Here is a 22,984-nt window from a genome sequence, read left to right as displayed (position 1 = left end):
ACGGCTATTGGAAAGCGGAGACCCTCGGGTTTGCAGCCAGGTGCGGCAGACACGGTAAACAGAGGCGCTGTGGTCAAGAGACTGCAGAGAACGAGAAACGTGAAGCCAGACACTGCAGCGACCTGAAGGAAGAGTCAAGAGACGACACCCACTGGACGGCAGCGGCTGCCCCCTCCCTGGAGAGGAGAGACCGCGGCTGCCCCCTCCCTGGAGAGGAGAGACCGCACGGCTCGAGGCAGGGGAGAGACTGCAGAGCAGAGGCCGTGGCTCCTTCACGCCATTGCCAAGGTGAGAGGCTCGCGCGATCCATTCAGAGGGGGTGTGGGGGGGTGAACTCCTCAATCAGAGCCATCGAGCACCGGATTATGAATGGATTTGGGAGGAAGGACCCCCCCCCCCCCCTAACCCCCTATCCCCTTTGCATGCGCACACTGGGGGCAGGCGGCCGCATTTTCCAAGCCCAGTCTTTAACAGTTGCCTGTTTTATTGGGTGAATACAATATTTGATAAATAATTCAATATCATAGGCAGTGTACACCAAAATCCCCACATATTTGTTCAAAATAGCACTGGAAAGGTGGGTATCGCTGGAGCATAGGGGGTGTGTGCATTGGGGGCGGGGTGTGGGGGTCTCAAACAGCAGTCAGCCACCTGTACGATGGGGCTGGGCGGTATGCTTCATGCCCGGCGCAGGAGCACTTGCAAGGATGTCATGGCCTCTGGTGCAAGCAAAAAAATGTCCTCCCGGCAGCTGTTGGGGAGTAAAATACATGAATTATCAGGGCTCAATGTGTCCCTCAGGGCTCTGGGTACCACTGCACCTGCTGCACCAATTGTAGCCCCGCCCCATACCTGGTGCTGGGGAGAGTGTTGAGTCTGCTATTTGGGGGTATTGCTCTGTGGCTGTTGATTTAGATTCTCAGTGGAATCAGGGTGTCTTAGCAGGGAGCCTGTGTATCTGCCAGCTATCTCGGGAGGGATGGGTGAGGGCTGAACTGTGTCACCGGGTCCTCTGAAACATACATGTGCCTAGGGTTACATCTGGCTCTTGTCTGAGTTGGGGGCCCCCTGTGGGGACCAGAGCCTCTCCAGTTGGTGATTTTCTGGGGATCTCTGTTTCTGGGGTGACGTGGGGGCTTTTTTTTACCGTAGTGAATCATTTTGAGACCAAATAGGCACATAGAGCCGTAATAATAATGTTGTTCTTCCGAAAACATCAACGTTTTTTGTTCCCTAAAAACACCGCCTTCCCGTGTCACCTTCATTGATAAAAGAAGTGTTGGCCGAGCCAATAGTTCCGAATGCTACCGTTTTGGCTTTGTCAATGCTTGTTTTGTCACTTGTTTTGTAAAACATTTTTTGGGGGAACTTGGTGGACCTTCGCCAATAGAAAACAATGGCTAAAAGCAATGCATTTTTTTGGTCTTAAAAAGCATGCGTTGCCATAGTAGCCCTTGTACTGGAGAAAACTACTTTATGTGCAGCTGTTCACCTTGTGGGCGAGCAGAATGCGCTAACTCACAGTGAAATTAGCCAGTGGCTGAAATGGGCTGTCCCATAACCCAAAAGCTCATATGCGCGTCCAAGTGTTCCAGAATCAGGTCATGAGTCGTGTATGATGTGAAGACTCCGGTGGGAACGCGCTGCTTGCCTTTTATACCAGGAGGATGGACTGTACTTGTATTTACAACCTGTAAGGTTTACAAGGGACTATCACTCTTACAGCCACATTGAACCACATTCCCATGACTTGATTCTGAAACACATGGAGGCTCTTATAAGATTTTAAACTTATATATGTGAATCAGTTGTGGACGCACCTCACTTACATCGCTTTGAAGATTGATATCACCACTGATTCTTACTCTCCGTGTGTGTGGAATTTTATTATAGTGTCTTGTGTATTGAATGAGCCTTGAAGAAGCAGAAATCCAGCAAAACATGTGTTGGATACTTGTGATTTGATGTGTTGTATTTTTGTATGATCATAATGGTTATTTGTGACTTGATTGTTGCAACCTTGTATGGTCAAAATGTTTATGTGATTAAATAAGCACATACAAATATTTCAAATTAATGCTTTTATTGTTGTCCTAATTACTGCTCTTTGGATTGATGTTCCTATTTCCCCCTCTACACCTTATTGAAGCTCATGTAACATTGGTCAGCTGGATGAATTGATTTGTGGGTGAGTCTATCACAGGGCCAGTTTCTAAGTTTATCCATTCTCTTTATCAGATATATATGTATTACCTACTGGCGGTCACCAGTATGTAATTATGGTTAGGACCATGTTGTCATAGGAAAAGCATTTTTTTGACTTGGCTATAACTTTGGCGTAGTTTGACCAATCTTCATGAAACTTTCCAAAAAAGTGCCAAAGGTATATTCTGTGTGTCATGAAAAGTTTGGGGGTGACTTGTGCAGTTGGGACTGGGAAATTGGGGTGCAAAATAAGGGTGCATTTGTAGAGTTAATTCCCATAGGAACCTTTAGCCACACCTACAGCCTGAACCGCTGAATGAACTTGCACTAAATTTGGCAGGGAGGTATATTTTGGATCAAGGAAGTGCCTTTTGCTTATTTGGTGCAAATTCGTTCAGTAGTTGTTGAGAAATGTAAGTTGAAAATTATAGTGATAGCTCTGGTCGTGAAGCCTTCATGAAAAAAGACAAGCTCGTGTAGGGAAATGCACCACTCTGGCTGCCGACACTTCAACCTGGAAGTGTTGGCATCCATCTTGGGACTCGGCTTAACTGAGTACCCAAAAAAGTGCAAATAAAGAAAAGGGGGCAGGGTAGGAATTCCCTACCCCCCACACCATGGTCTTGGGGTCCCCCTTGAATCCCCTCATGACATAAAAGAATACAAATAAAAAAATGCAGCAAAATCACGATATTCGCAGCAAAAATAAAAAAAATATCAAGCACGGGCTCCTGTGCTTGCCTTTAAATAACCCCGGGTGGGCCATGTCCCCGGGGGTTATTTATGTACTCTCTCAGCTCGATTCCAGCCTGGCATTTTCACACTCTCCTCTACACCCAGCCTGAGCAGCGGCTTTGGCCATTTCTTGCACCTTCACACCCTCTTCTCTCTGCACTTCTTGCTCTTTCAGTTTGCCTGTCTGTCTGTCACTCTTACACTCGACTTCTCCGTGCATTTAAGGCTCTCCCTAAATAATACCTGCCTGGCACGCTCATTCTCTCTCCCCTCTATGTAGTTCTTCCTATCCCGGTTTTGGCTCGGTCTGACACCATCACACCCTCTCCTGTCGATCCAGTCCTGCTCTGTCATCTTCAGGCACCGCCATACTCTTTCTCCTCTATGCACGTTCTGCCCTCCTGGCTTTAGCCGGTTTATAACCCTCTCACTGCCCCCACTCCATGCAGTTTCTGCTTTATCAACTCGAGCTCGCCTGCATTTTCATATTCTCTCCTTTATACATATCCTGCTTTCCGGTCTGCCTGCCTCACACCTTCCCACTCTCTTCAATTCGTACTCGCCCAGTTCTAGCCCTCTTTAGCACCCTCGCACTGGCCCACCTGTGCAACCCATGCTCATCTTGCCCTGTCTTGCACTCTCTTCCTTCTATCCATGCACCTCCTTCTGAACGGTGCCTTCAGTTCAGTTCCTGCTTTAACTAAACTCTCCTGCACATTAGCTTGCCTCATGTATCCTCACAGTCTCCACTACCTGACTTAAACTTTGTTCCTTCTCCCACCAGTCCTGCCTTTACCTCTTTAACTCCCCATTCCTCTCCCTACTGGCCAAACACCTTAGGGCAGCACCCTTCTCCCACTCCCATTCTTTCAGGAATTATACTGCATTTTAATTGCTTTTACTACACCTATAGGGAGCCCTGAAGCCTTTCACTATATTGGAAGCACACTACAACCTGTAGAATGTGTGGTTGGAAATGTGTTGTCTTTGTTTTGGTCCTATGTGGCCGTATTTCCATGTTGTGCTTGATGACCACTGGGGTGTGGTTAGCGTGTTATGGGATGCAATGGATGAAGACGTGTTTGAGAGAGAGCTCACAGTTTATAGTTCTCATTAAGCCGGCAGCTTTCAATAACTTTGCAGGTCCCTTTATGATATTTTGTATGATTATAGTCCAATTAGCTGGTTACTGCACTGGGATTTCGATTCTGAGATATTTTGCTTAAAGTTTATGGTCCTCAGCAGGCATAGATTGGAGGAAGACACGGCGGAGAGATGTACTGGGATAGAGTTTGGTAAAAATAATCCCACGTCCTTGTGAGATGTCAACAAGACGTCATAGTATGTAGCTGGTTAGGACCTGCAGCAGTGGGCTCAATTAAAGGGCTCTGTTGTCCGGTGGCTTGCGGCAGATCTCTTCAGTTATTCAATGACTGTTCTTGATAGCTCCTCCTTCATTCATTCACTCTATCTTGCCCTCTGTTTTCCTTCCCCTGGGTTTCTTTCCCATTCTCCTCCCCTTCAGCAACCAGAGTTGTCCTCAGCATCACATAAAGTGCTATGTAAATAGAGATATAGGAACTCCAAATCTGTGGGAATTGTCTAGTTATAGTTATCTCAAGTAACTATAACTCATGCCTAAAGGTAACTATAACTCACACCTTTGATATGCAGTGTTAATTTCCCCACCTTGATAATAACACTGCAACATTTGCAATGAAATTATTGATGAGAAAACTGGGGCCACAAGTTATAGTTACTTGAGATAACTATGACTGGGGAATTTCTGTGGTTTTTAGAGTTTAAAATGTTACATTGTTACTGAACATTTCCCTAAACTATCAAGTTACTTTAACCTTGGGTTTTTTCAGTGAATAGATTTTATATGCAGTGTTTCCTATCTTTTTCTGAATTATTGACTGCTGTATGTACGGATAGTTGGAAAAGCCATTAAGGGAGGAACAACATTAGTATGGCACCCGCCACCATGACTGACACCTTAAAATACATCCACGTCGTCATCAGCTGGTGCAGAGGAGAGTCACAACACGCAGACATCAGCCACTGCACAGTGTGGAGTAAGGCATGGTTACATCCTTCACTTAACACTGTTTAGCTTGTTTCAATGCTCTGACGCCGTGATTGACATTTTCACTACCCCGGGGCTATTGCTGCATGTCACAGAGATAACATGGCTGTTTTATGCAGATGATGGGATTAATCCATATTGCTCTCACGGGAAGACGGCCAAATGAAGTCAGAGCTGCACAAGACACACTGTAGTGTAGATCATGGGAGCCGCAGGGCAATCTTTTGTCTTTCAAAGGCTGTAAAAAGTAATAAAAAATCACTAACAGCAAATAAATTGAACTTTTCACACTTCTTGGCTTTGCATTGCATGCACCTTTGTGTTCTTAACTGGATTTCAGATCACTGCAGAAACTAGCGGTAGCAAAGCCAATGGGTCTGTCCTTTGCAAGCTAGTGCAATTATAAAAATATATATTTTTTTATTAGTTTCATTGATATACACCAATAAGCCAGAAATTAAAGTCAACATTACAGTATTCACTTTTATCATAGTCCAAACCTCACCGCCATACAAGTGCCATGCCCGCCCAACATTAAATCATATACATGACCAATCCTTTATCTCTATTCATGGAATTCCCTGAGAACCCCCACCCCAGCCCCACCAATGCCTCTCCTCCCCCAGCCTCGTAACTACCCTTCCATTGCAGCAAATTCTACCATACCCATGCAGTCATCCCCTGTTGCTTCCTTCTTGTTTTGTGGGTTAGTGTCTGTATTATGTGACTGTGGGCCATATGTATCAAAATCGTCTTTTGCGAGTGGCAAATAGCGATTTTTTGTGAATCGCTATTTGAGAATCGCAAAATGCTATGTACGTAGGATTTGCAATAAATTTAGCGAATCCTACATATTCCTTAATTGCAAATCTCAAATTGCGATTCGCAATTAAGGAATACCTCCCCAATCATTCCTATGGGCCTAGAGGCCCATAGGAATGACTGGGGAGACATTCTCAATTTGCGATTCTCAATTAGAGAATCACAAATTGAGAATGCAATTTCAAAGGTGCAAGGGTGTCAAAAGAACACCCCTGAAATAAGCATGGGTGCACATGTGGCGCACATACCATGAGCGTCCCATGGCACTTTGAAAAATGCAAAAAAGTAACATTTTCAAAGAAATCGCAAATTATCACCAACTTGAAGTTGGTGGTAATTTGCGATTCCTTAAGGTCAAATTGCACTTTTTTGGTGCTTCTTAAATTGCATTTAAGGAATCACAAAATTTGCGATTCCTTAAATGCAAACGCAAAATAAGAAATCGCAAATTTAGCGATTCCTTATTTTGCACGCAGATTTGCCTCATACATACCACTAAGCAAAATTGCAATCGGAAATGCCGAAATTCTGCTAATTTTGGCGTTTGCAATCACAATTTTGCTTGATACATATGGCCCTGTGTCCCCGGGTGTTGTGTGCCCCGTCTGCTTCTTGAAATGCTTCCAGTGTTGCCGCCCAGGTTTCTAAGTCTTTCATCACTTTGTCATTGTGTCTGGTCCGTCTGATGTGTGTCTCCTCTGCCAACGCCAACTCAATTGTGTCCCTACTCTACAATGAGATTGAGGGGGCGTTCTTTCCCAGCCACCCCATAGCTACCCACCTTTTAGCAATGACCAGCTCAAGCTGTAGGAACTTCCATCGCATTGTCACCCTCTGGGGTTTCTTAATTATGCCCAGGAGACAACGTCTTGGGGCATCTTCAAGTTCAGTTCTAATTAAAATCCACAGTCTTGTCACCCCTGTTGCCCATAAAGCATGCAGCATTGGACACAGCCAGGCCATATGCAGAAAGGAAGCCCCATCCGTTTCAAATTTTGGGCCGGTTGCTGCCCTTCCCCTATACATTCTATTCAGTTTGATTGACGTCAGATAATTTTGATGGATATAATGAAAGTGTATCAATTTGAACATGGCATTGCATGACACCTTTTATATCAATTCACATGTCGACATCCATTCTATATCTGTCAACGGATACATTAAGTCATTCAAAAACGGTGTGGATTTAATGGTCTCCCTGACCCTATCCTTTCTAAGTGCTTTAAAGAGCATGGACAGCAAATGTCAAGTCGAACCAACTGTCAGCATCATTTGTAGCATCTCAGCCTGCTGGGGGGGTTCAGGGAACGCTGTCCACTGAGAATTCCTCGCATGCTTCCTCAGGGTACAGGTCTCCCCGCGTTCCACAATCACCCTCCCTCTAGCAGGAAACTGACAAATCTTCACTCATTCATTTAAACGGCACCAGTGCCCACTAATCCATCTCTCTCGCAAAATGGGGTGGGCTCATCGCTCTTTTAATCACCCTCTCCCAAATGTCTGGGATTTGTCTCACCAGCTAGGAGAAGTGCCTTGGTACCCTTTATCCCGTCATAATCAACTCCATTAGGGCAGTATTCCTGCATGTGCCCTGCAGCATTCTCTTCTCCCAGGTGTCTTCTGTCATCGCCCACTGAGCCGCATGTTGCAGTTCAGTTGCATGATAATAAAACCTGATATCAGGTAATCACATGCCCCCTCATCCATATCCAATTTGTGGGTAACAAGTGCCACTCTGCTTCTCTTACCTGCCCACACTAAGGTTACCAGAAGGCATGCCAGTGTCCTAAAAGTTTCTCAACGGAGCGTGTGTAACAAGTCCAACACTATATAGAGGCTGGGGGGGGGGGGATCTTCGCATTGGCGATTGTTCTTGCCACTGAAAGATTCAACATATTCCAGAAAGCGGTAGATCGTGTTAGACCCTCTAGAATCTTATCTATGTAATGGCATTATTGCTCCTCTGTACTATGTGCCCCCCTTAATTCCCAAATATTGAAATGCATCAGTTTCCCATTTCAAGCCCAGGTTAGGCACGTCAGGTCCAGGGGAATCAAGCAACTCTCCCAGTGGAAACAACAGCATCTTACTTCCATAAACCTGGGGATCTACTATGGCTCCTAAGTCATCTAATGCTGTCAATAACAGTGGTACATAGTCTATTGGTCTCTATGGGTAGAAAGAGCATCTACCTCATACAGCGGTATCGGATGCAAGTTATCACCTATCTTAAGAAGTGTGGCTCACTGGTTAGAGCAGGCAGACCCAGAAGCAGAGGTCAGACCCGGGACCAGGGTTCAATTCCCGACGCGGCAGGGTCTTGAGCTTAAATGTCCACGGACTCGATAATTCTCGCTACGGTGCCTGACCTAATCATGGGTTCACACTCTGCAACTCTGGGCATTAAGCTTGCTTAATCTCCACAACGGCCCCCGCGGCGGGATGCCTGGCTTTCACCTTGGGGATGCCCTGTAGGGGCTATCTCACAGGGTAAAGTCAGGACGGGTTCCCAAGGCAAGCGCTTAGAGACCCCTGGGTAATAAGCGCTATATAAATCCAATATACAATACAATACAATACAATACCATATCCTCCCATGTCCCACCTACATTTCACTGCCAAGGATTCAATTTCCAGGGCGAACAACAGAGGGGACAGGGGACATCCCTGGCGGATGCCCCGTTCCACTGCCCAGTCTACAGAGACTATCCCACTACTTTTAACCCTTGCCCGAGGGGCATTGTAAAGGAGCTTTGCCCAACTGCCAAACGTTTGGACCAAAGCCCATTGTGTCACAGGCCCTGTAGCAGATATGTCCATCCAAGCATATCCCATGCTTTTGCGATATCCACTGAAACCAGTACAAACTCCTCCCTGCTACTCTCCACTGAATGCAGTAGATGTGTCAACCTATGCAGATTCATAGCCATACTGCGGCCCGCTATGAAGCCACACTGATCTTCATGGACCAGTGTCCCCACCACTGCAGGCTATCTTTCTTCAAGTATCTTGCACAACACCTTTGTGTCTGTATTAAGGTTGGTCAGACGCCTATAAGAAGAGGGATCCACTGGGTCTCCTCCTGGCTTTGGCACCATTCATATCACTTCTTCTCCCCCAGTTTTTGCTGCCATCTGCAATGCAAAAATCTGGTAATACTCCACAGGAAAGTTGTCTCCGCCTGGGGTCTTCCCTCCAACCATTTTCTCCAGTACCTCACTCAGCTCCTCTAGTGTGATCTCCGCCTCCTGCTCAGGGGGGGAGGGAGGGCAGCGGGACCACAGGAAGGTCTATCCATGCCAAATAGGTGGCAACGGTCTCAACAGCAGGATGCCACCCACAACCATACAATCCTGTTAGATGGTCTTTGAGCACAACATTGATTGCAGTCTGCATCGTTGCTACTCACCCATCAGGTCATCCAAGGGCCATAATCGGTGATCGATCCATCTCCCATTTTAGTTTCAAGCCAGAAATGTGCTAGGTTTGTCGCCCACTCTGTGCAGGATTTGTTGATTCTCGACCTATCCAAATCTTCGTCCAATACCCAATTAAAGCCCCCCACCCACAGTATCTTGCTTGACATACAGTCAGTCAACAAGGGCTCTACCGCGAGCACTGGGAGACTGCTTCAGAGGCAGCTGTGAGCTCTACAAATGGTTTGTATTGTATTGAGAACCCAAATTATGTGCGGACTTCGCAGGAACTGTGGGCCCCTGCTCCTTGGCATGAGCGGGGAATGTGAGGGGCTGGTAGAGGCTGCAGACCTATGAGATCTTGACGCAGTGGCAACAAAGGGTCTCACAGACTGGAGACTCTGCAAGCCATGGTTACACCTCGAGTGCCAGTCCAGCAAGATGGCCCTTTGGAGAGCGAATAGGAATGTAATGGAGAGAGAAGGAGCAGATGACAGATGAGGACTTTGAGATGGGAGAACTCAGAGTGGATGGAGCAAGGGAAAACTAAAACAACACACTGGTGGGGAGGTACTTTCTCATTGCCATTGTCGAATGTGCCTGATGGCTGTGCATAATGAGAAGGGGCTATGGGTATGGAGGTAAAAATGGGTAAGATTAAACAATCCCAGGTGGCAGCGGGAGTGTCTCGACTTTGCAACTGTGGAACTCAGATATAATTAGATAGGGATACATAGGGCAGCTGGTGTTCGGCTCCTGGTGGTGTTTCATCCCTTCTGGACTGGAGACCTGCTGGTTGCTACCTTGCTCCTGTGTATTTCAATAGCTAGTTAATGCATAGGCTTGTGTAAGGCTCACTAGTTTTATTTTTGTTTATTTTGCATTGTGGAATTGGGAGGGAAAGGCTTGAAAGCATAATCTGACCTAATAGGATGGGTAAGCACAATGTGTTGTTGTTATCTAGTGTTTACCCAGGGAGGAGACTGGTGTTGCAGGGTCCTGATTTCCATCTTCTGGCTAATGTGGACCCTATTTATCTGAAAGACAAAATAAAACTGCAGCTCACTGGCATATGAGCATGCGCCTGGCCTCCTGATCAGTGGTGCAAATTCAAATCTGACCTCTCTTGCAGGCACAGCAGTGATACATTTCTAGTCCTGTCTCTACAGTCTGTTAAGTCTACCCCTTTCTCATAATCTTCATCCTGCTTTTCCGTAAGAAGAGAATAACTAGTCCAGAGCTCAGCATAAATTTAAGTCAAAACTAAAAAAACATCTGATCCAATAGCACCGATAAGAAAGCAGTCCTCCTTCAGACCCTGGATAGTGATTTTCTAAGACTATTAGCTTGTTGCCTATTGCTTCCGGAGGCAATCACAAAATGATGGAAGAATGACTCCACTAGAAACAAAACAAAGGTAACAGACAAATATGCCCTGGTAATACACATGCCATATAATGCATGGTATCTCTCCTTATTTATTTATTTATTTATTTATATATAAAGTTTAATATAGAGCGAACAAGATCCAGAGGGATATCAGAGCCCTTTACAATAGAATGGAAGGAAGGACATAAATACAACATTGTCATCAATTGGGAGTAAAAGGACAAAAAAAAACTGCATTAAATGCCGATTCAAGGACAATTTCACCATGGAGGGTAATACAATAAAACAGTCTGAGGTAAACAGGAGCAAAAACAAACGCTGGCACAATGGACATAGGAAACAGAGTCTTCGAACAGATGAGCCTAGCCCAATTAGGGTAGGAATGTATTCATAAATGCCGTCGTTCAGGAGATTTTGCGTACTTCCAGTGGAAGAGAGTTCCATATCTTTGGGACAGCGCCTGAGAAGGCTCTGTGATAAGTTCTCTTTTTGCTGAAGATGTGTGGTTTCAAGAGGAAAGTATCGGTGCTTCTTGAGGCTCTTGCACCACAGTGTAGTTGCACAATATTCCAGTGGCAGCTGACATGGCTTGTGGGTGGCAGGGCGGGAGCGAGGTGGGGGGCACTGTTAGGCGCGGGGTGCACAATTAAAAATAAATAAAACACTTACTTTGCCACTGGGTTCCGCGTCTCTGCTCCTGCTCTTCCCGTCTGACTCGAGAAACAAGAAGCACAGTCAGGCTCCCCGACCAATCACATCAATGCAGCATTGTGATTGGTCTCAGCATCCTGGTTCAACGCTCAGCCAGGGAATGGGGGTCTGGGCATGTTATCCATACAGGCTATGATGCAGCCTGCATGGAGAACAGCGAAATGGGTTGGCCAAACAGTCATGTGCACATAGGAGTGGGCAAACCACTGCTCCCCTGCCCTGTTCCAAGAGCTGAGCTACCCTGCCCGCAAAGCAGCACAGAAACATAAAATGATAATAGCTCAAAGTTATTATCCTTTTATATTTCCCTTACTTTGCACTGCTTAAAAGCAGTGGGGAGCCGCCCCTGAACTATACTTGCTCAAAACCTCTTTCTCATCCCCAACGGCAAAGCTATGTGCATCTTTGCAACAGAATCCCATGGATGTGCAAAAACTGTTGTCATGCAGTGGCCTTTAATCATTCAAAAAAAAGTTGATGTCAAGCATAGCACGGACATCTCAAGCATTAATACAATGCAATATTCATCACAAGATGCGGAACCCCAGCATCTGCTTTCTCGGGTCAAGGCAGCTAGCTACATGGTGTACCACTTCTGTTCCACCTAACCCATCTTCTCGCATCCAGCTTCCTAGCCACCTCCAGCACCTTTTCAAATGATGCTCAGGCGAGCACCACTCTTGAAATGACCAACAGGTAAATGTTCTCCAGCACATTAAGTGGCATCTACTGCAAGCAGCCCGTCCACGCTATCAGCAGCACCTTCTATCCCGCTGTGGATTATTTTTGCCTTGGGCGCCAACAGGTGTGTGCCTCAGCACATCCATGCACCTTCTGACATGCAAACAGTCCAGACCCTCAGGAGGCCTACGCCTCAAACCTGACAGATGCTAACTACATCACTAGCCCCTTACTCACTGCTGGGGCGTGTGTGATCATATGTGAGTATGTAGTAGTGCTGCATCTCAACAGCACACTTCCTGCCTCTCCTTCCCTTATGTCTCATCACCAAGGCTGGTAATGGGGTGAATGCTTTTGTTTTACCACATAGCTTTTCAGTGTCTCTTTCATGGCAGCACAACATGGAGCACCTGAATACATTGGTTCAGGGTCTTGCCAACCATCAAGCATCAATTGCTCTTTTGCGGTGTGGAAACCATTATGATATGTGATTTTAACTTTAGCCAAGTGCATCAGCAAATGATATTACCCTGAAAAAATGTATGCTCCTGAAGGGGGAGAAGCTTCAAGCCTGTTTTTCTCTGCCTGCCCTCAGTCTGAAACCTCAAACCACCCTTCAGACTGCCCCACTAACTGAAGAATCTCTTTGTTCATTAATAATGACAACCCCAAACCACTCTGCACACTTTAGCCTTGTCCAATGTCCAACCAACTTTCTATTCTTCAAAGCTACACCAAATGAGAAGTGTGCATTACAGCCTGCGTGGAGAACATGACCAGACCCCCATTACCTGGCTGAGCGACGAACCAGGACACTCAGACCAGTCTCATTGCTGCATTGCAGCGTTGTGATTGGTCAGGGGAGCTTGGCTGTGCTTCCTGTTCCTCTAGTCCGATGAGGAGAGCAGGAGCAGGGATGCAGAACCCGGCGGCAAGGTAAGTGTTTATTTTTTTTACATGTGCACCCCGGCGCCTGCTCACCACCCGCAAGCCATGCTGGCCGCCACTGCCAAACAGTATAGTTCAACAGTTCACTTACTGCTTTTAGTAAACATTTCCCTGTTTGAAAAAATACCCTTTTTAAATTGAAGGCCCCAAATTAAACATGAAATATGACAAATATTTAACAGATCACATGGTCTGTTCAGAGTTCCAGTGACATTTCTATTGTGATGTCACCAGCAAAACATAATGGAAACAACAACATAGCAAACCACAGCAGAATTATGAAAAACATAACACATCACTACCACAACAAAATGAGACATAACCAATATGCACAAATATTCTTTCCACACATTACCACTTCTACAAATCCTCTTTCATAATAAGGTGGTAAAAGGAGTTTGTACCAATTTACTTTTCACCAAGGATGTGTAATAGGACTAGTAAAAAATGTTTTGTGCTTCGGCCCCCAATGTGTAGACTGTGGCTGCCTTTGTTGATGTGGCTGAACATGTGAGTAACGTCCGGTGACAGTGCATTGTTCGTTCTGGCCGACTGCTGGGACAGAAGGCCTCTGTCTTTGTCCATCGGTCCCAGGGCGTTCAAAGAGTGCTGGGGAGGGCCATGCTCTCTGTGTGGGAGCTAAGATCAGCAGGCACTGTGCTGCTGAAGGCTGGGCTCGGCCAGGCAGAGCATTGATTGAAATACTGAGGAGAACTGTGAGGAGAGAAAAAAGAGAAGTTGGGGGGGGGGGGGGAGGGGAGGGGTTGAGATATATAATATTATAAGACCAGTGCTTAATTTGGGCCTGTGGTTGCAGGTGGGGTCCACTGGCTCTCCATTTGGGGACTCATCAGATTTTACCCCAGCGTAAGAGCGAGGAAAGCACGAAAGGAGGAAAGAAGGAGGAAGATAAAGTCTAAAGAAAAGTGGCAAAGGGAGTAAGGATTGACAAAAATGAACCTGCAAGAGTGAAATAAAGGAACAGGGAGTGTATGGCGGTAGAAGGAGGAGGCATGAGTTAGAATCTGGACAATGCAGCCTTGAAATCAGGCAATCCCGATATTCATCAGCAGCGACTAAGGGCTTTTGTTTTGAGAAAAACTTAGGGAGCTTATTGTTTTTAACAAATTAAGCACTGTGAAAAAAAATAAGGAAGAGGGAGGGAGAGTGGAAGAAAGAGAAATTAAAAACCAAAGTTGGAGCAATGAAGAGGGGAACTAAAGGGGGCGGAAGAAAAAGAAAAAGCAAGTATTGTGTAGCATCCCAGAAGAAGCAAACATCATCTTTCAAGTACGTAGAAGCGACAGAGAGCCTAGGAAAGTAAGGAAGAAAGAATGAGGACAAAAAAAGGTTATGAAGAAGCAAAAGGGCGAGATAAAAAAAGGATGGGAATGAGGGTAAGGTGGGTGAATGAAGATAAAGGAAAATGTGGCCAGGAATAGGGGTGAGTGAAAGAGTGTTGGAATGAGGGACACATATGGGGTGAGTTTAATGGAACAGAGAAGGAACATATAATGGAACTGGCAGAGAAAATTTGGAGGAATGAAAGGGATAATGGCGGAATGTAGGGAAAGGTGCAAGGTAAGAGAGAAATGGACCAGGTCTAATTATGGCATTGTTAACTAAACTGTAATCATGTAAATTAGATTTTGGAAATTACTAATTTCAGAGAACTGTCGTCTGTTGTGCATCCATTGTGGGAAAACGTGTGATGCATTATTTTCGCTAGACTTAACAGATAATTGGGGTCAATTTCAGAGATACTGACATCCAGTCGGTTGGGATTGCTCCACGCTCATGACGAGTTGGGTAGGTTGCCTACCAGCTTGTGAATGGGAAAAGAAGGCTTTTAGTCTAAAACATGCTTCCGGGTCAGTCCACACCCTGTCCTCACCACTACCTAATCAACACTGCCAGTAGTTAACACTGTATCAGCGATCCTAAAGAAATACAAATCAATTCCTCTCTCAGATCAATATGTTCACAGCATTTCCATCAAGATGATTTATCACCTGTGTGACCCAAAGGCCTAACCCAACCCAAGCAATGAGAAGGATATGGACATCTCTGATGGACATAAGTGAAATCAGCACTAACCATGATTCCCACGGCTGGTCCTGGGGCTGCCTGAAGGAAGGAAGATAACGGAACCCATTTCTGCCTAATCCTGCATGTTCTGAAAGGTTCGAAACGCAAAAAGCCAAGATTTCCTGGGCACAAAGATAATTTACTGAGCACAGGGTACATCCTAATTTACTGACAGAGGAACTTGTGTGAGTCCAAGCAGGGCCAAATTGTAAAATGGACCGTGGAAACGACTAGAGACCAGTGAAGGAATCGCCAAAGTTGAGCCTAATGTTGCACTGTGCAGTACAGGCGGCTAGTTTAAAGTGGTGCAGTGTCATATATTATTGCAGTCTTCTATGTTGGTTTGAATGTGTGCTCTGGTGTGTAGGTGGTGCCTATATGGTAATTCTGGTTATTCTTTTCTTTCAGAAGTTCAGAGAATTTTCTTGTGGAACAAGGAACATGAAGGAACTGCCTGCAGTAACAACCTGACAATTGTGCTTCATGATGTGAGATGAAGGTTATAAAGGGACCATCTCCAGGGACATGCTGAAGCCCCCTCTTCTCATTCTTGGAGACGGCCTATGAAGGGTGGCATGGCTTCTGTAGAACAGCTTAGAGTCTACCTTATGATCACCTTATTGATTAACTCTGACAATGTGTTCGCCACCTCTGACATATATCAAACCTCACCACTTCCTGTCGGAAATGTCACAATGCATGGAGGAGAGGTCCAGCACCATTCTACAGATTCGAGCACTTCTCTGTTGGACCCCAATTTGGAGCTTTCACTGTTCAAAGGTGAGGCTAGTAATCTGGAGATGCTTGGGGAGAGCGACATAGATTCTTTTCTCCTTTCAGACCCTCTTATGGATGATATATTTTCAGAGGATGAAAGGATGTCTTCAACCATAGTAAATTTTTTGACTCCTGTGAATCCACTTTGGACAGAACTTCCCCTCGATGAGACTTCTATAAACCCTCGGCTGCCCAGCTACCATTTGCCAGAAGAAGAACCTGTCCAGGAACCTTTCCATAGAAATGCAATTGTCAGCACTGATACGTTAGCCCGTGGGGGACAGTCAACTCTTGAGTGGAGTAGTTCAGTTTTGACGTCCAGGCTTGGTGAAGAAATCAGTTCTTCAGCCTCTCCATCAAGCCTTTCCCCTCCAGGACAAATGCAGCTTCCTCAATCCACGTTAGTGTCCCAATTATCAGACCCTGTCCCCTCCGTGGAGGTACCCTCCACTACTAGGCCTACGTTAGATGTCAAATCTACTACAGTATGGCAAGAGTTATTTGACACTGTGGGACCACCAAGCACATCTTCTCAAGATGGAAACCTGGATAATCCAGATGCAGCTGTGGAGTTACCAGAACATTCTGTGATTTATGACGCTGAGGAAGACACAGGAATAGCTCCCGTTGATGTGGTCAGGGACACACCATCCACGGAAAAGACCATGGATGTAATTTACAGGCTTCCAGTACTCACAAGTGCATCAACCTCAACAGAGTTGGAAACTGGGGTTCAAGACATCATCTCTTCAAGTAAGTACTATTCTGAGCCTTCATCGTCAGCTATTTAACATATACATGTTATCCCAAGTAAAGCAAATAAGAAGCAGCTTTCATCATAAAGTAAAGAAATGAACCTTCCCGGTGTCATTAAGCAAAATAAATAAGCAACATACTTGAGTACAGAAAGTTCCACAGAGGAACTCCATCAACTCTGATTTAAAGGTTCCAAACAAAATCTTAAAGCAATATCATTAACAAAGTTAGTGCTTAGTTCAAATAATTGTCTAAAAGCTGTGGTAGATGTTAGCTTGTGTGTGGGTCCTCACTGCAAGATACTAGGAGAAACCCCATATCGTTGCAATCTAGCATATTATACTTCCTGTGTTAGTTTATCATGGATTGTGTCACTCTAAAGAAGGATCATTACATGTGTTCTAAGAATTGCATTGGGCCCAACACTGCTGTTAAATTGCACATTTCTATGATACAGGGTTAGCGATACAACAGAGTTACTGACTGCTTTTAGACTGAATCCTCCTTTTGGGCTGTTATTGATGTGTTAATCCATTGTATTATTAAATGGCCATTCAATATGGTCACAAAAATATGGCAGGTGAGAGCGGACCTCCATAACTTCTTTCACAATCACAGAATCCCCGTGTGCTATTCCTTAACTCCTAGATGGAGGGTTCCTACAGTGTTTTAAAAATGTGTCATCATAGTGATGGACCTCAAGTGAAGCCTGCAGCAATGCCATGGGCATCTAACAGACAATGTCCACTTTGCAAATGAACGGCACCCGCTTTGAAGTGGCGCTATCCAACCAACGGTTTGTGCCCACAACTTTGTTTACAAACATTGACGCATATCCTTTGCATGAAAGGAGAAGGATGAGTTATTCGTAACCCTTCTTCCTTGTGAATCTCTTGAACATTGCAATTCCCAAATCCAATTCTCAATGACGCTGTCAGTCAGCTTTTTATCGTCAAAAAGCCTGTAATTTTTCACTCTGCAGGCTTTGCAACTGCAGAAAGCAACAGAAAATAAGGCCTTAAGTCTTTTAGTGTTTTCTTATGGACATACCATCTTAAAAGTTGAGGCTAGTATTTTGATTTAGCGATGGGGTGTTACTGGAAGGGTTTTGTTGTCGACTTTTGGTCTTACTCTGGATCACAGTGTGAGGTGTGTGTTGATCTGAGCTCCCAACTGGATGAAATGTGTTTGTTTGTTTACTCATGATATCTGACAATACGTAACAATAGGATAGATCCAGAAATAATGCTGGTGTTTGGACTGTTCCACATTGAGAGAGTGCCACTCCAATTAGACTGCTATACTCTGAGGTTAAACACAACAACACCCATTAATCGTCTTCTTTCTTGAGGACAGCCATTGTTTTTGTATTCTGTTTTTATTGATTTGTGTACAGCCATTATTACTCATGCCTCTTGGTGTTCTGTACAACCTATATTGCAACCAATCTACCAGTGCAAAATGTATTTTGCTATTTTCTATTTTATGCGTGGTACTTGGACTAGAGCCTTGGTTTCGGGTGCCCCAGCACACTTCATTAAGCTTTAACAAAGCATTAAAAAGTAGATGTGAAGAGTCACAACTTGATCCCGCCCCTCCGACCACACCTGTGAACACTAGAAAACGCTCTTACAACCTCTTCCTCCCCCCTTCACTTCACTCTGCATGCACAGGTGGAATGAATCACTGGGAGGCATCTAAAGTGTCTGCCATTGAACTGTGGGTGGGCATTGCCAACATGTGACTGACTTTGCCCAGCATTGCCAGTTAGCTTTGCTCACCGCAGCATGCCAGGCTACCCAAGCCCTTGCACCATGAATATTGCAAGTCTCAGAAATATGGCACCAGGCCTACGGCGGTCAGATGGGAAGTTGTCTCCCCCTTCCTGAGGTAGCTGTACTGATGAACAAATGCAGTAGTGGCTCACTTTGGTGTGCTACAACAAATGCATTTATTTAATTGGACATTTAAAGAACATTCTGAGACCAACCTTGAACAGTAACCTGTGTGGGCTGAAGATGGTCCATCTCACAATAATTCTGCGAATGACCCCTTTTTTTAATGAACTCAAAGCAGATGCAAATTAAAGAGCGCTGGCCGCAGAGCTGCTGGCTTTCTCGGTCATATTTGCACGAGTAACCAGAGAGGAAGGTCTTGGGAAGCGTCTGAACAAGAAGCACATCATAGACCCTGCAGGAACCCGAGCCAGTCTGACCCTGAAATTCAGGCTATAGTAGAGCAGGGTTCAGGTGAGCTTGGCCAACAATGCCGAAAGGCTGGGCACAGCCCTTTAATGAATATTTCTCCTCAGCATCTTCATGGCTGATTTCAACTTACTTCCTGACCAGAGCTTGTGAAAGTGGATGTTTCCTGCTCCCCTCTACCAAACCCCTCCTCCTGTATGGTGGAATGGGTGGACCTGTTAAATGACAAGACACGCACAAACACTTCATTAATTGTGCATCTGTTGTTGTTCGTTAAAAGCACAGATACTGCAAGACTTACTCATGTGATAGCCCTGCCAAAAAACAAACATTTAGAATTTTTTTAGACGGCATGGTGGAGCTTAAGCGTGGTTCAGTATTTATAAATAGCCACATACGATAGATATAGAAGTCTCTTGTAAAAATTCCAATTGAATTGTAATGAAATCATATTAGATAGACCATGGATAAAAACCTGGTATGATTCAATTGGTGTCTTTGTGAAAGTTGGAGCAGCAAGCATAACATACCGTATTATATATTGAAAGGATCATAAGGGACACTTCGTTTAAATCAAAAGAAAAGTTTATCCTGAGTATGTTTTGATATAAAATTGAAAAGTTCAGTTCTTCTAGGGCCACTACCCTCAGGGCCACTGGAATTATGTGGTTCTACGATCACAGGTTTTTTAACTAATTCTGGATTTGCCGCATAATCCATCATGTGCTGCATAATCTGCACAAAAAAATGTTTCTAGCTCAAACAGATGCAAAGTTACTAATATATGATGACATGTGTTCTGCTCGTAGTGGAAGGCCGTCTGCAAAGGTTAATCGGTCATCTTTCAGTTGCTTATTTCTAAATTTGGTTCTTAAACTAGTACTAATCAGATACAATCTTTGCCCAGGCAGTATTGCCATGTGTAAAATAAAAAAAATTATGAACACTATAAAAAAAAAAGTGCTGCATTACACCATGTAATTTGCCTTTGTTGCCACATAATTTGGTGCTACTGCCAAATAATTCCAGTGACCCTTCTATTACAACACACAGCAAATATTAGGCTAAAGATTAATTTCGTTTCTCTTCTCCAGTTTCTTTTTGTTACGTAGATCTGTATAAAGTGCTTTCCAGGGTTTTTGCAAAATAAAATAAAAAGTTCAGTACTTTCTGGGGGTCTAAATTACAGGGTCAGGAGTGGCTCAAAGATGAATACTGTCTCTGTTGTTTATGAAGATCTGTATTACGTGCCTCCCAAGTATTCTTGCCAACAGGTTTCAACTCTCAACAGTGGATTAATCTTTGGTGAGGTCTCTCTCAGGGCCACCTGCATTATAAACAAAGATCTCTGTTTCAGAAGCTTTGACATCCTTCAACTCAAAATGTCAGCGGTCAATAAAATTAAAAGAGTGAAACAATTCATTTCATAAAATGCACCTTGTGTAAAACTCTATTCAACCGAAAATTAGAATAACCCCTTCATATGAAATGTTCAAAGAAGAACTAAAGAATCTCCTATTCCGGCATTAGTCACACATGACTAATAGCAAATCAGGACCAGGAACTGTAGGAAATATGATCTCGATTGTGATTGCTAATATTGCTTAGCATCTAGTATTTATGATTTTATCGGGTAACTTACTAGCTTTCTCACTCTTCTGTTTATCTTTTCTAGTCTATCAATGCATCCTACATATCGAATTTACATATGTATGAATATCATTTTTTATTCCAATTTGCACTTGTAAAACCGTATACGTATGCATAGTGCTTTGGAACCCACCGGGTCACGTGCACGCTGCATCAACTATCAACTGAAAAACAAACAAATGGTAACTGCTAGCATGAGGCTGGCAAAGCGAAGACAAGCTATACACAGTGCACACAGGGTGTTAAACAAAACCTTAGCAATAAGGATCCAAAAAAGAAAAAAGGTAACAGGCCAAATGTTGGACTGCGGTTCTCATGCCCATCTTAGTAATGGGTGGAAGGCTAAATCTTAGTGGTTGGAGGAGTTTGGTAGATATCTGCTAATGTTAAAATGAGAAGCTGTCTGTCAAGCTATTGCTGGTGCCTGTATGGTGCCTATGCTGATTAATAGGACATTTGCAGATCAGGATTGCAGAATGCTACACATACTAGTGTAGACACTCGTGCATGAACACTCATAAAGAAATTAAAATAACCTTAAAAGCGGATTTAGAAAAAAACCTGGGCTCTAAGCAGAGCCTAAGCACTAGAATAAACCTTGAAGTGCTGCTTGAAGCATTTGAAATGATTTTGAAATGGAGGATTCTGAGATCTTTCTGAGTTGTATTTCTGCTTTCCTTATATTGTTGGAGGGTTGTTTGTTCACTGATTCTGGTCTAAAGGTATGGCGGTGGTTGTTCTACTAAGGGATTTCAATGCAATCTGGAGACTGTGACTGTGATATTGTTTGGGGTGTCTAGGTTTGATTTTTGTTTTTCTTGTGAGTGGGCGTCTTTCTGAACACTGTTTTGTACATGTTTGAAGGTAATCTGCTGTGTAGAAAACAATCATTATGTTGAGCTTATTAGACAGTACTTGCTCTGTCTGTTGCGAGACATATTGTGGCTTACCAAGAACATAGAGAGGCTTGGACTCCATTAATTGTTTACCATTGGTTGGTTTTCCTTGTTACTCTCCTTTGCCTGCTTATTTCTGGCCCAGATTGTCAATCTTGTCTTTGTCAGTCCCATAGACCATTGGCTCTTTGCAGTCTATTTTTCTTGGCTGGCATTGTTTCCACTGCTTGCTTTTCAAGAAATAGTTTTAAGGTCTCGCCTATGCAACGCGCATGTGTGGCGTAGGAGGAGACCTCATTGAATCGGTTTGCTTTAGGCCAAAAACGTGCACGCATTGCATTGCTTTGAATGGCAACGAGTGCATGTTTGGCGGTTCCCTTGTGTGAGCCAGCTTTGGCGACATCTGTTTGTAATTAACTTGCAAACAGATGGTGCCCCTGCTCGCTCCCGCAAGGGAAATGCTGTGTGTGCTCTCTGTCACTGGGGGGCTACGCCGAGAGAGTTTTTTTTTCTTAGCAGTCGTTCTCTGCAACCAGTTCGTGATGGGTCCAGGGAGGGTCTCAGTTCTAGGAATATTATGATTTACCATGCTCGGCCCTAACTACCACTCCAAAGTCAACGACATTAGGAGTCGAGTTTAACAGATGTAGTGCTGATATAGGGTGCAATTAGCCATTAAGGAAATTACTCAGTTTCATCTCGAATATCAACAGATACTCCATCCCTGCATGCTGTAGTCCCTGGGAAATTTGCATTGGCAGAGCCAATATGTTGCTTTGTTAAAAGGCAATTCTCGAGCTATTGGAGGGAAAACTGCATTTACTATCTCCTACTAGCTTCAGAATGGCAGGCCTACATTTCCCTCTCACTCTTTTTTCCACTGTTGTATTTTTCTCTTTCTCCTTTACTGAGCGTTTTTCTCTTTTCCTTTACTTTTGCTTCCCTTTTCTTTTTCGCTGCCTCTCTCCTGTTCCTTTCTTGTTCTGTTTTCCCCTATTTCGTTTCTTTTCCTTTCTCTTGTGTTACCTTCTTTTCCCTCTCTCTACTTTCTCTTTTCCTCCACCCTCTCTTCTTTCTTTCTCCCTCTTTTTCTTACCTTCCCCCTTCTCTCTCTCCATCTCTCTCTCTCTCTCTCTCTCTCTCTCTACTTTGCTCCGTTTCTGGCACTCTCCTTTGCGAACACTTGCTCTCTCTTGCAATCTCTCTTTCTGTCTCTCCCTCTCATAGATTTCCTTGGGACCTCCAACCACCCATAAACTTTTCGCAGATGTGTTTTGACTTGAGCTGCTGGTGGGGAGAAGGTGCTGCCCTGCCTCCGTTGCCGCGATCTCCGACTCAACGGAGAATTAATTTAAGTTAATTAAAAAAAAAAGTTTGCTTACCCAGGGTCCTGTGCATCCAGTAGCAGCTGCCAACTGCTACAATTAATGTCAACTTCATATATAATCTTGATTGGGTAGAAGTTTAAAATGGGGATGTTTTAACTCCAATCAGAAGCTTTTCCAAGGCGAGTAGTTATTTGAAGCTGCGGCCCTTTGAGGCCTATTTGAAGCTTTTCTTAAGTCCTTCGTCTTCAGACTATTTCCAGACTATTGGGTTTGTGGGCTTCCCGGTCTA

General features: G+C 44.4%; 1 protein-coding gene across 1 annotated transcript in view; it reads left to right on the top strand.

Annotated features, from left to right (window-relative positions):
• Nucleotides 1-201: 201 nt before the first annotated feature.
• PRRT4 (proline rich transmembrane protein 4) overlaps nucleotides 202-22,984 on the top strand; it is a 103,660-nt gene continuing 80,877 nt past the window's right edge. The window contains exons 1-2 of the mRNA XM_086918870.1: nucleotides 202-288; nucleotides 15,493-16,614. Of these exons, the coding sequence (XP_086774996.1) occupies nucleotides 15,648-16,614 (967 nt within the window). The 5' untranslated portion in view covers nucleotides 202-288; nucleotides 15,493-15,647. The remainder of the gene's footprint in view (nucleotides 289-15,492; nucleotides 16,615-22,984) is intronic.

Source organism: Lissotriton vulgaris, chromosome 1_1, assembly GCF_964263255.1.
Source record: "Lissotriton vulgaris chromosome 1_1, aLisVul1.2, whole genome shotgun sequence".
NCBI lineage: Eukaryota > Metazoa > Chordata > Amphibia > Caudata > Salamandridae > Lissotriton > Lissotriton vulgaris.
The sequence above is the reverse complement of the archived record's forward strand: the minus strand, read 5'-3'. Positions and strand labels throughout refer to the sequence as shown.